We start from the raw sequence: 23229 nt of genomic DNA on the forward strand, positions 1-23229 counted from the left end.
TGAAGATTTTATTCTGCCAGAAATGATATTACATTGTATGCTGTACTTTTTTCTACCAGGAAAAAAAAAAGTTTTTGTTGGGCTTTTTTTTTGGGGGGGGGGAGGGTACATTGGCTTAAAAACATTTAATATTTAGCAAATCCCTTAAAAAGTGAGTGAAAACTAACATTCTAAACTAAACAGGAAGCAAGTCAGCATACAAATTAGCACTGGGGAAAAACAAGTTTCCTTGTGTAAGTGGGACACCATGGTGTACCACTTACACAAGGAACTTTCCATTTTGATATCTCAATACCTGTTTTACACTAGTCTTACATTTGTTTTGATATAAGTGGTCATTTTGAAAAATACGCTATGACACTATTCAAAGAATCACACAACCCTAATTTTGGGACAGGAAAAAGATTCACCAAAGGTTCCTTGTGTAAGCGGGACAGCAAATATTCATTCTGCATCTTTTTTTAGACTCCCACCCACTAATGTGCGTATGGGGGTATTTAGGGCTCACTCTGAGGTTGGGTGGCCTGTCACTCAGTCAGTTGCAAAATTTGTGGCTCGAACTACTCTCTCATTTTTGTCTCGCCCACCGGAGGTGAAGGCGAGACTAAGGGATCCAAATGGCGTCCGTCCGTCATCCGTCCGTCATCCGTCCGTCGTCCGTCACAAAATGTTAAAGTTTACCTGCAAGACCCTCTTATGATGCATAACTTGGCAACTGTTACAGCAATGGCAGCCACACTTGGGTGATAGAAGCACTAGGGGTATCTTCATGTTATGGTGTTGTCGGAGGTCATGTGATGATGTCAAAGGTCATTTTAGGTCATATATTAAAGAGTATGTGCAAGACTCTCTTTTCTATGTTAAAGTTTACCTGCAAGACTCTCTTTTGACAAATAACTTCACATAAGTTGCTTGGATTACAACCTAACTTGGGTCATAGATGCACTGGGGGTACCTTCATGTTATGGTGCCACTGGAGGTCACAGGATAAGGTCAAAGGTCATTTGAGGTCATACGTTAAAGTTAACTTGCAAGACTCTCTTATCACACGTAACTCGACACATGTTGCTACAATGGCAATCAAACTTGAATGATGGATGCACTGGGGGTACCTTCATGTTATGGTGCCGTGAGAGGTCACATGATAAGGTCAAAGGTCATTTGAGGTCATACGTTAAAGTTTACTTGCAAGACTCTCTTATCACACGTAACTCGACACATGTTGCTACAATGGCAATCAAACTTGGGTGATGGGTGATGGATGCACTGGGGGGTACCTTCATGTTATGGTGCCGTAAGAGGTCACATGATAAGGTCAAAGGTCATTTGAGGTCATACGTTAAAGTTTACTTGCAAGACTCTCTTATCACACGTAACTCAGCACACGTTGCTACAATGGCAATCAAACTTGGGTGATGGTAGATGTCTCTTGGGAAGTTGAAGGTAACCACAAGGTCAAAGGTTACAGACGGGGGTCAACGAACTTTTAGGGCCCAATGTTAAGTTTTTAGGGCGCATTTCGTTTATGGCTCATAACTTTTGATCCCTTTGTCCGTTTGTGACCAAACTTGGATGGAAGATGTCCCTTGGGGAGGTGAGGGTCGTCACAAGGTCAAAGGTCACAGACAGGGGTCAACAAACTTTTAGGGCCCAATGTTATGTTTTTAGGGCGCGTTTTCATTGTGGCTCATAACTTTTGATCCCTATGTCCGTTTGTAACCAAACTTGGACGGTAGATGTCCCTTGGGAAGTTAAAGGTCATCACAAGTTCAGAGGTCACAGAAAGGGGTCAACAAATTTTTATGGCCCAATGTTAAGTTTTTTTGGCGCGTTTCGATTATGGCTCATTACTTTTGATCCCTTTGTCCGTTTGTGACCAAACTTGGATGGTAAATGTCCCTTAGGGTATTGAAGGTCACCACAAGGTCAAAGGACATAAGCAGGTCAATTAATTTCTGGGAGTCATAAAAAATATTAATTCCTTGTACGCGAATGGGCGAGACACAATTTGGCGATTGCCTTGTATGAGCAATTGACCTAAAATTTGGCATGTGTTACCGCTATTATAGGTAGATGTGTTAGACATCTCTTTCGTCTGCATGGAGTGATTTGATATCATGGTAACAGCAAATTTTCATAAAAATCAATCAAAATGTTGTGGCTGAACTCCTCTCTCATTTTTGAGCAATTGACCTAAGATTTGGCATGTGGGACTGCTATCATATGTAACCTGCTACAACAAAAGGATCCTAAAGTCGCTGCCAGCTGAGCTGAGAAAAACGAGTTTGAAGTCACATCACCAAAATTGGTCATAACAATCGGATTTTTGTTTTGGGCATAATGTTGTAGTCTAATGTTTTGTCTACCATCTGCCAAAATTTTGAAGCTAAATGATCAAAGGAAAAGCAAGAAATCAGCGTTTTTCTGGGCCTTGATTTTTCGACTTTTAACGTAACAGAAACGTGTCCGAAAATTTGGATTAAGCGCTGCAGGTAGACTCCGCACTTGCAATCTTGTTGGTCAGTTTGTGGCACCCTGATAACTGATTGGTCTTGTGTAGATCGCTGGCGCTAAGCTTGAATGAACATCGCGGAGGTCACTAGGAGCATACCTTCTATTGTCAAGCGGTGAAAACTGTCTCGCCTCCCCTTGATCATGATAGCGTCGGAAGGAAAACTTTGAAGACGTTTTCCTCGAAACGCTGATTTCCTCAACCACTTGACATGCACTAATAAAATCACCGATATCTCTGCAACCGAATACTTTTATGAGTTGTGTTATCATTTAAGTAGAAGAGTAAGGAAATTATGTCAAGCCATTTTCAGAAAATTTTCCTCCCCCGACTCTCGGATCCTTTTGTTGTAGCGGGTCACATATAGATGTGTGCAAGACACCTTTTTTAGTCAGTATCCAGTAATGCGTTGCCAGTTGCCATGGCAACAGCAAATTTTTGTAAAAATCTCAAAATGTTGTGGATCGAACTAATCTCAGTTTAAAGCAGTTAGCTAAAAATTTGGCACAAGCAATTATAAAATGTAATGTGTTGTTGTGCAAGAAACCTTCATTGTGAGTGTTAAGAAATCTGGATTGACCTACTGTAACTCCCGCAGTTTGACATGAGAAATTTGGCACATATGACCACTACAGTATGAAGATGTGCAGACTTCATTGTTTGTCATTGTTGAGCAATGTGTTACCATGATGGTACAATGATGGTAACAGCAATTTCTAAGGGAAATCATACAACAGTATTGAGAATTTGGCTCATTCCCCCATTTTTTTGATATTTGACTTGAAATTTGGCACATGTGACCCCTACATGTATAGTATATAGATGCACAAATATCAATGTGTTGCCATGGTTACAGCCTTTTTAAAGAAAATCAAGCAAAATAGTATAGATTTTGCTAATTCCCTTATTTTTTTGATCATTTGAATTAAAATTTGGCTCATGTGATCCCTATAGTATATGCAAACTCCATCTCTTTTCATTGTTTAACAATGAGTTGCCATAACAAAATTTTTTTAACATTTTTTGAAAATTATAGAAAAATAAAAGTTGTTGATTTTGTTTATTCCCAAGTCTTTTATTATTTGACTTGAAATCTGGCACATGTGATTACTGTAGCATGTAGATTGGCAGACTTCATATTTTGTCAGTGTCAGACATGCAAATTATCAGTGGATTTAGCTAACTCCCTCAATTTTTAAGCATCTGACTTGAGCTCTGGCACATTTGACCAATACAAATTTCAAATGTACCAAAACCATCTTTCAGCAATGCTGAACTATTTTTTTTTTCAATAAACAGCAAACTAAAATATACTACCTGCGCGATTAATGGGACAAAAAACAGGATGTAAACCACTGAAGCAACAACAATGAAGGGATTATCAGATTAAGCTGAAATTAAGCATTCTCTATTACCATATTCTGTTCTATGAGTAAAGTAAACTTTCAAAGCAATAGCATCATTCTTTCAAAAGTTATTTAAGTTGAAAGTGGAGAGTGTGCAAAGGATTTTCAAGAAATAAAGAGGGACTTCTAAGAGATACATATACCTGGTCATACTACTCTGCCAAAAGAGGGTTGTAGAAAAACTGCTAAAAACACTTTCACATTGATTTCATGATCCCAAACTCTAGAATAATGTAGAAGAAGAATAGGTCTTTCAGAAAATATGGAAAAGTCAAAATTGACTTGGTTGACCCATTTCACCTTTTTTGAGTCCTTTTGGAAATTCAAGGGGTGTGACATTGTGTTGGTTTTGTGATGCATGGTTACATATGCTTTTGGCGAGTTAATTGCGCCATATGGCCGCACCTGTGTAATACGCTTTTTCTCCATACTTTCATTTTACATAATGATAAAACTGTGCATGTATACATGACTTACTGCACAGCAAAGAGAAAAGGTTCTTGACCATGGGATCAAAGGTCAAGGGAAAATGTGTAAATGCTACAATTTTTTCCATGTTTTGGAAATAGCTCAATGTATTGTCATGAAAATGGATGTTAGTAGTTACTAATTATTTGAAGAATTATTGGCCATGGGGTCTAAGAGCAATAGTGAAAGGTCAAGTGAAAATGCTCAAATCCCCAAATACTGGTCTCTCAAACAATTTAGCCATCCATTCAAATGAAACCTAGTTCAAGGAAAGCTAACACTCAACATACAATGTATTTGTGACAAACAGGTCAATTATATGAAACTGTCAGCTTTATACATTGTCAAGATTTTAGACCCATTGGGAGAACTATGCATTATGATGGAGTCACACCAGTCACCATTCCTAGTTTATATGATTATTCTCTCTCTCTGTTTCTATCTTTCTTTGTCTCTGTTGGCTTTAACTCTTTGATATTATTTGCCACTGTATCTTTGAAAATGACATTTATAATGGCTGCGTAATATATCCATGCACAATGTAGACCCTAACTTTTGTCTTTCCGAATAGGGGGTAGCTTGGCCGATATCATCTCAACAAACAGAACTAAATATTGTGTCATGACAGAGACAGAACTCAAGCAGGTATTATGCCAACTGGCCCAGGGACTACAGTACATCCACTCGCAAGGTCTCGTCCACATGGACATCAAGCCAGGTGAGGGTCAAGTCTTCACACAACTTGACACATTCTCAACATCCCTCATAAATACTAGCCTTTCAGTGTCTGTAGGATATTGGCAGGCCCTAAGGGGAAACACCAGAATGTGTCGTCAACGCTGCTACCATGTTGCACAAATTGAAGGCTCTTGCCATATGGTCAAAGTGCAGCCAATATGATATGAAGTTTTCTTTTCCTTTTTACAAACGCCCCAAAGTGAATAGTGCATTATGAAAGTAGTTCCAGAGCAGTTGTTAAAGGGATGGTACAGTATTGGTGGAGTTGAAAATTAGGCTTTAACTTTTTTGCGAGATACCAAGAAAACACTTATGAAATAGTACAGAGCATACCATTTTACAAGGAATTCAAAGTTTATTTAATAAAAATCGGGTTTGGAATAGCTGAAACATCCAAAAACAAAGTAAAATAAAACGATCGTAATGAAATGTGGGTCCCACACTTTATTAGGATCGCTCTGTTTTGGATATCTCAGCCATTTCAAAATCAATTTTCATCATATAAACGTTGAAATCCTCATGGAATTACATGCTCTTTTATATTTCACAAGATGTTTCTCACTATCTCACCAAAAAAAAATGATAAAAACCTGAAGTTAAGTCTCAACCAAAACTATACGATCCCTTGAAATGGCTTTATTGAAATCACTCTCCTGACCTTGCCCTTGGTCAGTTTGAACAATTCCTGTCAAAATGATGTATAATTTGTGCTGATAATATCATTTTGAAAAATTTGCCCTCTGGTTGACAAAGTTATGAAATCGCCCAACCCTAACCTTACTCCTAATCCTTACATCAAACTAAACCTAACACCCTATCACAACCCTTGGAGAAATATGGCCAGAGCAATTGTCGCAGGAGCAAATGTCGTGTCACTAGCCATAATACAATCTTTGCTGAAAATTTAACTCATGCCATTTTCAGAGCATACAATATTTTTTGAAAGTATATGAAGTATTTTTGTTTTAATTGCATTGATTTGTTACAGATTAGTTTGAAAAATGAAAATAAAAAAGTGCATTTGCTCAACAATGTCTCAGTTTGATTAGCCCTTATGTGTGGAAAGTGACTTCATGATTTTATGTTTCTAATCTATTTTACCGAATTGATGACCTAAAAACCAACAGTAAAGTCTTGTAGGTAGATAACTCCATAATCATGGTCAGTGATATTTTTGGAATTAAAATGAAAAGCAAAAAATTAAATGTATTATCATGTGAGTTTCAAACATTAAGTGTCACCAATCAAATTTCCATTTGACACTGTATAAATAGTGCGATAGCAGACTGCTTTACAATTTTGTTATAAAAGGTTATGAACAATTGTTAAACAAGTAAGAGGCAGAGTTTAAGAAATAAAAAAGTGTTGTATCCAAAGATAAAAGATAAAAATCAGTCATGCAGTTGTGTGGTTGCTTCGTTTACTTGATCTGATCTCCAAAACCCCCTCCCCTCCTTGATGACCAAATCGATATTGTCTTTATCGAATTTTTTTGAAGGTATTCATTAGAAAATGCTAACTGAAAAAAAAGGGGGGATGCCTACATTGACATGATTTTATTTCATAATTCTGGCTTCAAGAATTCATGTGAGATCCCGCTCATGCACATGCGCAGATGTCATGTTCAGCACGTTGGAACCCAAGGATTTTTTTTTTGCACAGAAAATTGTCTTTCCGTCCTACATCGGGAATTTTAAATCAGATTTTCACCTTTCAATTTTTGTGATATTTCTTCTTGATTAGTCTTGGAGGAATTATATGGACTCAATATGAGTGAGAAACCAATCACAGATGACAATTCTTCATAGCTCTCGTCAGGTACCAGGGTAGTGGAGACGCTGGATAAAGTCACAGATGCAGTGCCTACTGCGTGTCCAAGCTCTGCCAGGTCTGCTTGCCTGAGCATGTGGCCTGGTAAGGGCAAAACTAAAGCAAAAGGAGTGATGAAAGGGAAGGTTGTCACTACTAAAACTCTCTGCAATGCAAAGTCAAGCCCAGATACAAGCAGTAAGGTCACCAATGACACAGTTAACCCCAATCGTACCTATGGTAAGAGTAAGGCAAAGCCAAGCTCTGGGAAGTCAAGCACCATTTTGGAAACGTGCGTGAATTCCTGCCTTGACAAATCGGAGGCCATCCCGACGCGTAGTGCAAACGCACTCCCAGCCACTGTTTGTAGCGACACACCATGCACACCACGAGCAACGGCGACTGCCAGCAAACCACCACTGCATGCACAAAGCTCTGCCAGGGGTGATCACTCCACAGCGACAGGAAATTCATCCCCAATGAGCACTGCCGATTTCAATTCTGACTACTACAGCAGCCAAGATAGCCAAGCCACGATGAGGGGAGTGATGTTACAACCAAGCCTCATGACGTCAACATCCCTCATTTTGGGGTCTAGGAACACTACCCCCTGGAAAACCACCCTCCGGATAACTACCACCCGGATAATTACCCCCCATAACAATTCCCCCCCTAGGGCAACTACCCCCCCCCCCCCCCCCCGGACAACTACCCTCCAAGGGCAATTACCCTCCAGGGTAATTACCCCCTAGGACAACTACCCCCCCCCCCCCCCCCCCCGGACAACTACCCTCCTAGGGCAATCACCCCCCAGGGCAATTCCCCCTTAGGAAAACTACCCCCTGGATAACTACCCCTCGGATAACTACCCCTGGATAACTACCCCCGCGGATAACTACCCCCTGGATAATTACCCCCCCCCCCCCCCGGAAAACTACCCCCTGGATAACTACCCCCCCCCCCCCCCCCCCGGAAAACTACCCCCTGGGTAACTACCCCCAGGAGAACTACCCCTGGGTAACTACCCCCAGGATAACTACCCCCACGGATAACTACCCCTCGGATAACTACTACCCCCCCCCCCCCCCCGGATAATTACCCCCCGGATAATTACCCCCCAGATAATTACCCCCCAGATAATTACCCTCCGGATAACTCCCCAACCCCCCCCCCCCCCCCCCCCCCCCCCGATAATACCACCAGGATAATTATCCCCAGGTTAATTACCCCCTCCTCCGATAACTAGACCCCAGATAACTTCCACCCGATAATTACCCCCTCCGATAACTCCCCATGGATGATTACCCCGGATAAGTAGGCCTACAACTCCCCCTCCCCTATAACTATCAAGAGGAAAATTACCCCCAGGACAGTGCACCACGTCAATTACTCCCTGGGCAGTCAGTCCGCAGCGTGTGCGATAATGAGGCACGAACGACAATTTTATTCAGAATCACGTTTACGCAGTTTGTGCCCTTGAGACTGAAGAGATTTCGCGATACTTTGCGAGAGTTTTTGCAGAGGTCGCAACAACAGCTTTCATACCTTTCGCAGTGCATTGTTTGACCCAGGATGGTCAGGTAAGTTATAGAGCTGATTATGCTCATTAATTTGATACCTAATTTCCCTATTTTTGATGTCAATATAGTAGTCCATTTTAGCATCAAAGTAAACGATTATTTTGCCAATGTTCAAGAAGCTTTTAGATCATAGTTTGATGTTTTGCTAGTTCCTGACTGGTATTGAAAATAGATCTCCGTAATTTCTTCAATTTCACAATCGTGAAACTTTAGCGAGTATGATCAATTAAAAAACGAAGAGGGGCACCCTTTTTAAGGTTGTGAATTTTCCTGTTGAAAACAAGGCAAATTATGTTTTCTTACTGGAAGTGGGGTAGTGAATGAACACGCGTGGAATGTGTTGTTGATACCCAGACAATGGTCGTGGACAATGGCCAGGATTGGAATGTTTCATGAGGAATTCCACTATCGCAGCTAGTCTTTGTTCATTCTGAAATGTGGTGTGTGCAAGCACATGGAAACATGTGCTTACTTCTTTCATGTGCATGCATTTCACCCTGTGTCAAGAATTCAGACTAGCAGTGCTGGGGCAATCCACATGAATAATTGATTAAGCATTCATGTGCCTTAGTGCAGCAGAGCTCGGGACAGGTGGCAGTCAGGTCCATTGTTCAGGGTCATTGTAAGTGCACACTCACATACACATCATTGGTTCCTGTGTAAAGTTCAAGTTTTGTATAGAGAGTGAAAATTCGATCACAATCTGGAACCTAACATTTAAAACTCACAGCGTTGAGTCAGCAGCCAATGGATACTACGCAATGCGACACGCTGCGTCTTGCGACAGATTTCGACCAATCACAGACCCGGAATTCCGGTGCGAATGCGAGGATAATCTTTTCAAACTCGACGCTAGACATGTCTCTGAATTTTGCTAGTTCCTGACCCGTATTGAAATGAAGATGGGAAAACGTGCCCTTATTGTGATACTATATACTTTAGCGGACATAGTCTTCATATTTTAGAGGGGCATGAAAGATTTCAGGTTAGTTTTTTGGCGTCAAACGTGAAGGAATATTTTTGAATACAATACCGAACTTCGAGAGGGATTTTGATATTCTATATTCTTCTTTTCCGTTTATTTTGATCATGAGCATATTTGCTTATGTTTTCTCTTTCAGTCGATACTAAAAGTGTCGAAAACTGACAAGAAATACTCGTTCTACACGGATTTATTCATGACCATGTATCTGCTCATTACGTATGCAAGCACTGCTCAGCCGTGCATACGACTTGAATAAATACGTGCGTTTTCGCTCGCGCTGCGGACTGACTGTGGGTAACTACCTCCCGGGTCACTGCCCCCACCCCCCCACCCCGACTCTTACTATTAATAAAAAGGATATCATTACTACAGAAATCGAAGTTCTTTGTATTATTTGCCAGGAATCACGGAGATGCCATACTGAGACATCATCTTATGAAAACAACATCTTAAGGATTTACGATTTGTATCGTTTGCATTTAGGACGATTTATGTACAAGCTTAATTTCTCCCTCTGTATTTTGACTCTATGTTCATAAAACACGAAGCTGTCCCTTCATATCCTACCCGGTAATCCAGTAAATGTCAATGCCTTTAACCAAAACTATTTTCGCTAAATCTGTATTTTCTTTTACTGTTCCGAAATTTCGGATTTCTCTTGATAGTATAGCATAAAAGAAGTTTAAGTTTGAATGCCTTTACCATTGAATTAAAGACATTTTGAAGAAATGTTACACTTCAGAATGAGTTATACTTTTTGCAATATTTTTTTAAACCACAATCGTCTATCGTTTACCACAACTCCATGTAACACTTCTTTATTTTGAGGAGCTTATATCTCATGCCTCACGTGCCCTGGTTTTGACCCATCATCTTCCTCTTCCCTCTCGCTTTTCTCTGTCCCCCGTGAAGGTAGTCTATTCCTGTCATTCATTACTCAACTTTCCTCTTTCTCTCATTACAAGGGATTTATCTCGTGTGTGTTCATGTGCAATGCACTCCCGTTAAAACGAAATGCTCAGGACCGGCAGTTTTTTTTTTTGTTTTTTCGTTTTAACGAAATTTCGTTATAACCAAACTGTAATATGCAATGTATAAGGAAAAGAAGGAAACCACGCATAAAAAATTCTAATTGTTGAATCCTCATCATACGCTGGAAAGCTATGTGAGATGGGAGAATACCTTTTTAATTTCGTTTAAATATTACATTTTTAAAAGAGCATAAAGTTGTTTGTGTTGTCACACATGTGTAGAAAATGACGGTGTAGGATTTTGTTATCACAGTTCGCTATTCCAAAGGTTCTTTTCTTACTAAAGTACGTTGCTCCGAAGGCTCCTTATTCCGAAGTTTCGCCATTCCCGGGATTCCGATGGTTTGTTTATCTGAAGGTTCGCATTTCTGAAGAATCATTATTCCGAAAGTTCATAATTTAGATCAAAATAATATATTGTTCATTTTCCGAAGGTTCATTGATCTGAAAATGAAATGAGGTTTGTCATTTTGAAGGTTTATAAATCAAAAAGTGAGAAAGGTTCACTATTCAGAAAGTCTGTTGTTCCGAAGGCTTTTTCATCCGAAAATGAAATAAGGTTCGTTATTCCGGAGAAATTTTGTTAATGAAAAAAAAAAATTAGAAAGGTTAGTTATTTCGAAGATTTATTTATCTTAAGACGATTATAAGGATTGCAGTTCTTAAGTTTTGTTAGTGTACTCTCCTTTTTTCACCATGGATTAACGATATTTTTTGTAATGTTCCGATTAACGAACGTTTTGAATTCCTATCATGTTCGGACTAACGAACCGTATAAGAATGAGAATAAGGACCATATTTTATTATCAGATTAACGAACCTTTGTTATGGAATAACGCCAAAATGTGCTTAATATTTCATTTCTGAACTATTATGGGCATTTAGTTACAGTATATCAGAATCTGTGTGTTTGATCTGAATTCAGATTATTGTATTACAATAACACAAGTTCCCCTCGGAAACTGTGCGTGATACACGGAGTGAACATTCAATGATGCGTTCGCTCATGCAGAGACACTTTAAAAATGCTTGTTCCGCTACGCATTTTCGAATGCGATCCGCATTTCGTTATAACGGAGCACATTTCCTTTGTTTTTTTTTGTCTGTGGTGCTCAGAAAAGACTTCGTGATAACGAAAATTTTGTTATAACCGTCTTCGTTATAAGCGAATTTTGTACCATAGACTTTAATGGCGATAATTTTGGGACCAGAAGTTTTGCTTCGTTATAACAAAATTTCGTTATAACCGTGTTCGTTGTAACGGGAGTGCACTGTATCTTTATTTGTATTCTTCGTCTCTTAATTTGCTTTCTTTGCATTGTTTCATCAATTTTGTAACTATTCTACTGTTATACCGTTAACGCTCATTTCAGAATTGCCCTACTGCATCATTGGGCATTAACAACTAGTATATCAAGAAAGTGGGAAGAGATTGTCACATCCTTGGTATGATCACCGCAGAGCATTACCTCCCTTGACAATTACTCCTTATTAAAATTAGGCTCCAAACAGTCTCCCCTCTTACAATAACTCTCCCCCAGAAAATTACGTCTCTCATTGTTATTTTCGAACAACGTTTGCTATTTGAATTGAAAAAAAAAAAAACATTTTTTCACTACATATCGTCTGGTTTTGGTCGAGACCTAACTTCAGGTTTTAACCATCTTTTGGGTGAGAAAATTAGAAACCCCTTACGAAATATTAAAGAGCATGTTATTCCAAGAAGGATTCAAGTTTTTGTGAAAAAAAAAACTCTTGAAACGGCCGGGATATAACAGAGCATCCCTATAATGTGAAAAGGATTCTGTCAACTACAACTCTCTATAGATCTATTAAAAAAGAGGGTGCAGGACAAAAGACTTCGTTAACAACTAGGGTGTTTTGTAAAAAAAAAAAAAGAAATACCGTTAAACTCGTAATATTTTACTCTTTCTAAGCAGACTAACTTATATTTGAACTGGATTTCCCCTTAAAGTGTCGAGAACATTTGTTTGAAAACTAGCACAATTCTACTTGTATGTAAAACAAGCTGTAATTTTACTCTTATGACAGATTAGGGCACCGTTTGATAAAAGTTGCCAGTTATGACATCTTGTTAGTCTCTAATAATTTCAATAAAACCATGGGTTCTGCTTGATTGATAAGCTCGAGTCACCGACTTGTTACCATGGACCTGCTTTGATTGACCTACAACGATTGGTAATTGTGTGGAACTGACAGCTTGTCAGGACTGACTTTATAAAACCGTGCCCGGATCCTATCGGAAATTATGGCTTTATATCGAAGGGTCCCTCGCTAATGTTAAGGAAATATGAATTGCAGTGAAATCAACTCTTCTTTTCTTATGTTTATCTTCTAATGTGTTATAACGGTAGAAAATGACAAGCCAAAAGAGTAAATGATGACAGTGTAAGAGAAAGGTGCATCTTCTGATATGGTGTTATGAACTTATGGAAAATTACAAAGGGTGGTTCTTCTTTCAGGGGGCGGGGAGGGAGGGTTGTCCAGTAGATAAGTATCAGGAGGGGGGGTTCGGGGTATGGTTATGGGGGGTAGTAATCAGGGTGGTAGTCATCCGGGTGGTAGTTATCCGGGGGGTAGTTATCCGGGTGGTAGTTATCCTGGGGGTAGTTATCCGGGGGGGGTAGTTACCCAGGGGGTAGTTCTCCGGGGGGTAGTTATCCAGGGGGTAGTTATCCGGGGGGGGTAGTTATCCAGGGGGTAGTTATCCGGGTGGTAGTTATCTGGGGGGTAGTTATCCGGGGGGTAGTCATCCAGGGGGTAGTTGCCCAGGGGGTAGTTATCGGGGGGGGGGGGGGGGGGGGGGGTAGATGTCCTAAGGGTAATTGCCCTTGGGGGTAGTTGCCCTAGGAGGGTAGATGACCGGGTGGTAGTTGTCCTAGGGGGTAATGGCCCTGGAGGGTGATTGCCCTAGGAGGGTAGTTGTCCGGGGGGGGTAGTTGCCTAAGGGGGAATAGACCTGGGGGGTAATTATCCGGGTGGTAGTTATCCGGAGGGTAGTTGCCCAGGGGGTAAGTGCCCGGATACGCTCATTTTGCGGTATATCAAGCAGACAAAGGACATCAGGGAGTCAGAAACACAACTGCTCATTTACAGTACCTTTCAAACACCCCATAAGAAGGCGAGTTCAGCAGACTGCTACTATCGCCAGGTGGATCAGTCTGTCCTAAAAGCCTATAGAGTTAACAGGACTACATTCAAGGCACATTCTACTCAAGCAGCCTCGACGTCTGCAGCTAGAAGGCGTCATCTGCCTGTCGCAGATATTCTGAAACAAGCTGTCTGTAGCTAGAAGACGTCATCTGCCTGTCACAGATATTCTGAAACAAGCTGGCTGGACAAATGAAAGAACATTTGACAGGTTTTATAACAAACTGCTAGTATCAGCTGGCAGTTTCGCTCACAGTGTTTTGGAACACTAATTGGACCTCATGATGGTGACATGACATGAGTGTGCAGGTTAGTGATTACTTCCTGAATTGCAACTTCTGCATTATTGTGTCTACTGTTCTTTGAAATCTCACATGAATTCTGGAAGTAAGAATTATGAAATAAAATAGAAAGATTAAAGGAGAACTTACCATTTGAAGTTTGATCATTATGTTACCCTGAGTAATTGAGGTGCCCCACCTCTCCCTCGTAAAGCTAACCAATTTAAAAGCCTGGAGCCAGAAGAACTATGATTTGCCATCACCTCCACATAACCCTTCATACAGTTAAAGGACAAAGAATGCAAGATTTAAATTCAGAAAATCATATATAAAAAGTTGTCAAAGCAGAAGGAAATGTCTCCTAAAACAGATTTTTTTAATGTGACTTATTAAAAAAGATATTCATGCCACTGAGAAATAGCGAGTTAAAACTGATCGATTCACTTCACCAATTTTTGCCCCGGAACAGCTGTCTTTTTCGAGCCCGCAGTTATGACCTCACAAAAGGCTCAAAACCCTTTACGAGTGCAGTAGTACATTGAGGCCATCATTCATAAAGCACATATTCCCAGGCGAGTGGATGTAATATATGACCTGTCTTTCTTCACATCGGCTTTCTCAGCTGAGCCATTAAAACGTCCAGTTTTTACCTTATAATGTATGATAGGACTTTGAGTTTGATGTCGAGAGTGAATTGAGTGATGGCAGTGACGATGACACTGATAGTGACAGTAGCAAAATCGGGTTTTGCTATGGTGCGCCAAAAGGTACCATGCCTGGTTCTGTTACAATATCACTTCCCTGCTAATAATTTTGTGAAAAATAATCAAGTAATGATGTTGTTGCCCTTGATGTTGACATACGATTGTAAGATTAACATCTTGGATGATTTAGTACCGAATTACTGATTTCACTCCAGCTAAATAGCTCGACAGTAAGTGGCATGCACACGTAGATGTAAGAGTTCATAATATAATTATGTACCGTACTAAGTCTAACCGCTGGCATTGGATATAGATCATGTGGGCTTACGTGATTACGAATAGCTAAGATCCTCAGTCTCTCCCCCCCCCCCCCCCCCCCCCCCCCATTGAAAAAAAAAAAAATACATGAGCCCTTTCTGGCCCCCAGGCTCACACATCTTCTCTTCACTAGAAAGCTGAAAAGTGTCGTATGTCATGAATGGTATTTCTCTTACCACGTTTTCATTTAAAAAATCCAACCCAACGAAAATCCCATATAAGTGGGTTGCCGTCCGTGTCTAATGTTGGTACACTTGACTGTTGTTGTTGTATGATATTCTTTATTTGATACAATTAATATTACCAACAAAAAACCAACAAACAAACAGCTGTGTTCTTCTTTCTTGTGCTGCTGAATCATTTTTCCAACGTACAGTATAATATATTTGGGTTTTTTCCAAATCATACCATGTTTTTATAAGAAAAATGACATTAAATTCTGCATAACTCTCAGAAAAAGCTATTTTGATCAGCCTAATCAAGCCAATCCAAATGTGCCTTATTTACACACACACCCAAAAAGAAATTGTGCTACTAAATCACCTTTTTTTAAAACATAATTTCCTTCTTCTTTTTTTTTGCAGAGCACACGCTATATACATAAAAATATCAGATTAAGCATAACTCTTAAAAGGGAAAAAATATCTCGATCAACTTGATCAGATTACTCGATATCCGCTTCATTACATAAATTCTCCTACACTCTCTTGAGAATACAGCATTTTCCAATCGTGTCATAAACTGAAAAAAAAGAACATGCTTAAATTAACCGAACAAAACTCATCATTTTTAGTTAACCTACCAACCTACCCCCCCCCCATACGAAACAAAATTTAACCATATGTGTAAATTATCAAAACAAACCGTATTCCTGCCTAACCCCTTAATCATTACTCTACCATTACCTAACTACATCTACCTAACCCCGACCATCCCCACTTATTTCCCCACTAGCATACCCCCCCCCCCCCCCCCCCCCCCCCCCCCCCCCGTAGCTTACCCTCAGCACACACCCATATACACACAAAACATACCTTGGTGTATGGCTTGATTCTCGTTTAAACATGGAGAAGTATATATCAACCACATGCAAGTCTGCTTTTTATATGTTGCATAACTTATGTCACATTCGTAGATATTTAAACCAGGAAGACGCTGAAACTCTTGTTCACGCATTCATTAGCAGTAGGCTTGATTATTGTAATGGGTTATTGTTTGGTTTACCAGATTCGCAGATAACCAAGCTTCAGCATGTTCAGAATGCATGTGCGAGACTTGTGTCCAGTTCGTCAAAATTTTCACATATTACACCTGTTTTGATGAAGTTACATTGGTTGCCAGTAAGGCAGAGAATTGTATTTAAAATTTTGTTACTTGTGTATAAAGTACTGCATGGTCAAGCACCTGGTTATTTATCAGAATTGATATCAATGAAATCACATTCATATTCTCATAATTTACGAAGTACACAGGATAAGTTGCTTCTAAAGCAACCTCACTTAAAAACGAAAGTAACTTTGGGGGATTGTGCCTTCAGCTGTGCTGCTCCAAAACTTTGGAATAAATTACCTGAGAAAATGAGGAAGGCCTCATCACTTGCTGTCTTCAAATCTTTATTTAAGACTTACCTTTTTTCAGAAGCCTTTGATTCATTTGTTATCTATTTTTCGTGTGTCTAATCAGTAACAATTTCAGGAGCTCTGTTACATCACAGCACAGTAGAGTATATTTACATTGTAGCTGCGCTATACAAATTTGTCTAATTATTATTAATTATCAACATCAACAAACATACCCACAAGTGCGCACCCACAAACACCAACACTTGCATACCAAATCACACTACATACATGTACATGTGGTATCATGGTTACCTGTTTCCTAGACAGTAGACACACACCAAAAACCGAAGCTAACCAAACGTTTGACATGGGAAAGAGAGAACAAAATAGTGACCACCATAATGCTGATACATACCGATTCCTAAACATTAATACAGCACAAACCGAAACTGACCATACATTTGATGTGGGGGAAGAAAGATTAAAAAAATAACATATATAATTCATACGATCAATATTGACACCTATCCCCTGCCAACAATGTGGATAAATCGATAAGAAAAAAAAAAAAAACACTCTCTATGAAAGCTTCAACTGCTCCCATTTGTATGCCTCCGCCACGAAGTGGTGCCGGAGGCATTATGTTTTCGGGTTGTCCATCCATCCGTGGCGGCGCTGTGGAATAGTGGATAAGACTCCCGACTCCCGAACGGAGGACCGTGAGTTCGAATCCCGCCCAGTGCTTACATCCTTGGACAAGGTGTTTTTACCCACAATGTCCCTCTCGACCCAGGTGTATAAATGGGTACCTGGCAACGCTAGGGTAATAATAATAGCAGGGCCCTCTGGTAGAGCAGTGGCAACACTGAAGAGGCTACCCTGGGTAAATAAGACCTTATTATTATTATTATTATTATCCGTACGTACGTCCGTCCACATTCGTTTACGCAATAACTTGAGTAATATTGACTGGAATTTTACCAAACTTGGTCCAAGTATAAAGTATGATGGGGCAATCACTTGATTAGATTAAAACTAAAATCAAAATACATTTTCCAGCCAGATTTCTTCTCACCATACAATAAACGTTTCAACCACATTGCGTTTTTACAAACAACTTGAAATTTATCATTCGCAGTCCCCCATTAACATAATCTTGATACATAATATTCCTTTTTACACGGTCTTTACCATTCCACAAAAATTCAAAAATCATCTTATCCAATTCCGAAAATATCCATTGAGGAACATCTATGAGTGATGAAACATAATTTAACCGTGATAATGCATAAGTTTTCAACAAATGAATTTTACCCATGAGTGTTAAATCACGCTGTTTCCACCATCCTAATAACTTCTTTTATTCTACTTAATATTTCTTTAAAATGTATCTCATTTCCCCCCTCACATTTCGTGCAAAATTAACCCCAAAAATTTTTAACTGCATCAACATATTTTCCATATACAGATAATACAGGTTTCTCTGTGACCTTACCCATCCACAAAAAATTAAATTTTTCTTTGTTTACTATTAAACTGCTTATTTTCCCAAATTCATCAAAAATATATTGTAACCTATTTTAAGATTTCGTGTCCTTTATAAACAACGAAATATCATCCGCATATAAAATTTGCTTTATTTCATTTTCCCCAAAACATATTCCTTTTACAGTATTATCTTTCCTTACTACTTGTCCCAGTGTTTCAATAACTAATAAAAACAAATATGGAGATAGGGGATCACCCTGTCTAACCCCTCTCTTGATTACAAAATAACCAGTAGAGTGCCCTCCATTCATAACACAACTGCTAATATCCTTATAAAGCACCTTAACCCAGGAACAAAACGAATTGCCGAATCCAAACCTATGTAAAACCCGAAATAAAAATTCATGAGCAACTGAATCAAACGCTTTTTCAAAATCCACTGTGACCAAAAACCCACTTGTGTAATGCAAAGAGTGAAATAACATATCATCTACTAATCTTACCGCTTCTCCTATATTCCTATTCTTGATATACCCAACTTGATCAAAATGAATAATTTCTCCCAAAACTTCTTTAATTCTATTTGATAACACCTTAGATAATATCTTATAATCTACGTTCAACAGTGTAATTGGTCTATAATTTTTGATGTATAATACATCCCTATTTTCTTTTTCTAATAAAGTAATAACACCTTGCTTTTCTGATATTGATAATTCCCCTTCATCATATGCCTCATTCAGAGCATCTACGACCATTTGCCCTAGAACCGGCCAAAAATTAAGATAAAACTCCACTGTGAAACCATCGTTTCCAGGAGCTTTATTACATTTCATTTTTTTTTAACCATAAAACATTCATTTATATTAACTTTCCCTTCACAACTTTCTCGACTCTCTTCACTTAATTTCGGATTATCAAAAAATACACAATTTCTAACATCAATATTATTACTAAAATACAACTTTTCATAAAATAACCTAATTATTTTCATTATTCCGTTTACATCCTTTACCAACTGTTCATTATTATCATATATTTCCTTAATAACACTTTTCTTTTTATTAGATTTTAACAATTGTTCAAAATATTGAGTTTTTGTTTCTCCTTCTTCAAACCATTCCGCCCTAGAATGAACTCTCAGACCTTGTCGAGAATACTCATATATTTTCGTAACTCTGATTTTTTCTCCTCTATATCATCTACTACCGCATTGCGAGATGAAACTAATATCTGATTCTCTAATTCCTCAATGTCCCTTTCTAACTCCTCTATTCTACTTCTTCTCAATCTTGCTTTATCTTTGGAATAACTTATGATATATTCCCTCATTTTCATTTTCATAAAATCCCATAACAATCGTTTATCCTGAATACTCAAAATCAATTCTTCCCTTAATCTAATGATGTCATTACTAAATTTTTCAACAAATTCTCTATCCATACATAAACTGTTATTAAATTTCCAATATGACTTACCATAACAAAATATATCTACCAACTGTTCAACCTGTAACAAAACACCAGAGTGATCAGGCGTGATTGACATTATTTCACACTTTTTCAAAGAGTGTTGTAAACTAGACGAACAAAACCAATAATCCAAACGGCTTTGAATAACAGGCCATTTTTGTCTGAACAACAGAGTGTGGTTGGAAATGACAAATTCAAGCATTGTCAAGTTTTCCCAAAATTCCCTTAAAAACCACATGAATCCTCCCCATGGCTACAGGTTAGTCCAAGAGGTGAAAAGTGCTGAAATTACACAGCAAAACATGACAATCCCCTTGATTTTCCACAATTCTCAACAATTCATTTGCATCATCAGTTTTGCTGCAATTTCAGCAAAACTTGGTGAGTGCATCTTGGAGGGTACTTACTTCTGGAGTACCGGGTACTGATATCAGCAGAACAAGTTTTGCTGTAATTACAGCAAATCTCTTGGACCATCACACATGCTCAGGAAACATGATGTATGTGCAGGTCATGCAGACCAAATTTTGCTGTAATTTCAGCAAAATTATATAGGCCTTTGGACAGATGCTGGAGTGCATATTGTAGGACCTAATCATGTTTATGATTTTTTTTTATGCATATGTCATGGTTTGTTGAAATTGACAATATTAGTATGTAAATCCTAGCCTTATTGTCAACTAAATGCGATGACTTTGTCTCATATGATGGATTTCAAACATGTTTAGGCTTTCACTCTCCATGATATAGCTGACAGAAGTAAGACAAGTCACTCATCAACTCATTTTTTTTTCTTTCATTCTATTTCCTCTTTACTCCACAAAGCATAGCTCAGTACATCTATCAACAGATACCAAATAATTATAAATGATATAGTCAGATTTGTGTTTATCGTTGAAATACATTTCTTTATTTCCATTTTTTTTTGGGGGGGGTGTTACAGTTTGGTACTTGATATGTAGCGTTTGTAATACGCATGGGAATTCATACAAGAAAAAGAAAAATGCTTTATCAGAAAAGAAGAATACTGACAGCTTTGTTAAATCAGTACATTTACAGGCAGAACTCATGCCAAATACTAGGATGCTGCATGTGCTTTCTCATCATTTCAAAAACACAACAATCATTATGGCATCTTGGATATGAATTGCTCAGATGATACAAACTTAGGATAAAAGACATATACAATTTCATTCAAAATGATTTTGTCATATTGTTTACTTTTAAATAGCTTCAATGACTAACAGTCAGGCCTTATGAATAATAACTGTACAAATTTTATAAAACTGCTCCCATTGATTGATTGAACAGATAAAACAAAACAAAAAATTACCTCACAAAAGTTTCCTTCTAAGAAAGGTGGTAAGTCTTTCTAAATAGAGATAAATAGCTGTTTTTATACTTTCACATGATTATGAGGCTTATTCAACAAACTTATAGAAAAAACAGTAAAATACAAAAGGGACCCACTCAAAAACAAATCAAAATGGAGGAAAATGGATACATTTTTTTTTCTTTCAAAAATATTTGATGAGCTTTGCAAATGATTTCTTTGCTCTTTCTCATATTTTAAGTGTTTGTATTCATTTTATTCATTTATTTATCTATTTTTGCATGTAAAAATTCATTATTAAGTCCCCAACATCAGGGACGATTGAAGGCATGGAGGTGCCAATGACCCTGTAGAAATATTATTTTACTCACCTTAAGTTAAGTGTTTCCACAGTATTTTCGTAGGACTTTTATTCAAGATATGCTGTTACCGTGGCGATTCATCGTTCAACAATGGCAAAAAATTAAGTTTGCACATCCACATTTTGTACATACCATAGTGGTCACATGGGCCAAATTTCAAGCTAAATGCTAAAAGATTGAGGGAGTTGGCTGAATCCACAGTATTTTTGTATGCTTTTTAATGAAAAGATATTAGCATGGCAACGCATAGCTCAACAATGATGAAAGATTAAGTTTACATTTCTACGTACTATAGTGGTCACATATGCAAAATTTCAAGCCAAGTGCTCAAAGACTGAGGAAGTTGACTGAATCCACAGTAATTTTGGATGATTTTTCATTCAAAATATGCTGTTACCATGGCAATGCATCATTCAACAATAACCAAAGATAAAGTTTTCACATCATAGCAGTCACATGGGCTAAATTTCAAGCTAAATGCTCAAAGATTTAGGGAATTAGCTAAAAAGCATATAAAGGTATGCTTTTTAGTGAAAAAATGCTATTACCAAGGCAACATATTGATAAACGTCTAGATAGAAGATGTGTTCTGCACTTCTACACAGTAGTCGTCACATATGTGCCAAAATTCAAGTCAAGTACTCCAAAAACACTGGGAGTTAGGTTAATCCACTTTTTTTTTTGTATGATTGGGACAAAAAAACTGCTGTTGCCATGGCAACATATTTGTTCACACATACGTAAATGGCATCTTGCACAACTACACCGTACATTGACGGCATCTTATATCCCAAATTTGAACTGAATTGCTGTAAAACTGATAGAGTAGTTTGATCAACCACAATGTATAAGATTTTGTCAAAATTTGCTGTTGCCATGGCAATGCATTATGCAACACTAACAAAAAGCGTTTGCACATCTTCCTTTGAAAGTGGTCATACATGCCAAATTTGGGGTCAATTACTCAAAAAATGAAAGAGTAGTTCCATCCACAACATTCTGTATTTTTTTTTTTTATTTGCTGTTGTCATGGCAATGCACCAGGCGATACCAATGAAGAAAGTGTCTTGCACATCTTCTTTTGATAGGAGTTACACATGCCACTTTTGGGGTTAATTGCTCAAAAAATGAGAGTAGTTCAATCAATAATTTTTAAAGAAAATTTGCCGTTGCCATGGCAACGCATTATGCGATACTAACAAAAACGGTGTCTTGTACATCTACCTTTGTATCTCCATGGGTCAAAATAGTCTAGGACCCTGTTTAATCAAAAGATATAATTGATTTTAAATTGCTGCCACAGACTTCTATGATAGAAGTCAATTTTGTAATCAATTCTAACTCTTCATAATACGAGACCAAGTACACTTAGGATTTAGGGCATGGCGTTAGAAATCGCTGTTTCATGTTCACAAAAAGTTTTATGTCTGGTTTTGATGACACTTGTGCAGGCTGGTAATTTTCATCTTTATTTCCTTTTTTTTTTTTTGAATTTCTATTTGCGCATCCCTGTGTCTTAACCATCATAATTATATCACCTGTCTTTAATAAGAAGGGATAGCAAAAAGTAATTACCATCACAAAGATGTACACACCTTCCCCAGAGAGTGGCTGGTGATACAATAGGCGTTTTCACATCAGCCCGATGTTTCGAAATAACGCGCTATTTTGCTGACTATTTTCTGCGAAAAATATCTCGAGCTTGGATTTTTATCGGGCTGATGTGAAAACGCCTAATGAGACACGAGTCCATTGTATTCCAAACTGTGCGGCAGACCCAGTTTGGCACATGCTTTAAATATTTTTGAGTGGCAGCATCGAACATCTGGCAAAGGATATAAGATGGTTGTGACTCCATTCTTTTTAACCTCCTTGGATTTATAAATCACACTTTGTGTCATTCTGTGATAAGGCAAATATTAAGGACAAGTCCACCTTCATGTACATAAGGATTGAGAGAATGCAGCAGTATTAGTAGAACATAAAGTTTGAGGAAAATCAGACAATCC

The 23229-nt window shown here is 38.3% G+C and overlaps 1 protein-coding gene across 1 annotated transcript in view; it reads left to right on the forward strand.

The window, feature by feature from the left end:
* The window catches only part of LOC139743526 (wee1-like protein kinase), a gene marked incomplete at its 5' end in the record, with an annotated part of 179456 nt that overhangs the window by 117204 nt on the left and 39023 nt on the right, over window positions 1-23229 (forward strand). Inside the window, one exon of the mRNA XM_071654006.1 lies at window positions 4958-5104. Within this exon, the coding sequence (XP_071510107.1) occupies window positions 4958-5104 (147 nt within the window). The remainder of the gene's footprint in view (window positions 1-4957; window positions 5105-23229) is intronic.

The sequence above is a fragment of the Diadema antillarum genome, unplaced genomic scaffold, assembly GCF_040938485.1.
Source record: "Diadema antillarum isolate AM-2024a unplaced genomic scaffold, OU_Dant_1.0 seq00001092_RagTag, whole genome shotgun sequence".
Classification (NCBI taxonomy): domain Eukaryota; kingdom Metazoa; phylum Echinodermata; class Echinoidea; order Diadematoida; family Diadematidae; genus Diadema; species Diadema antillarum.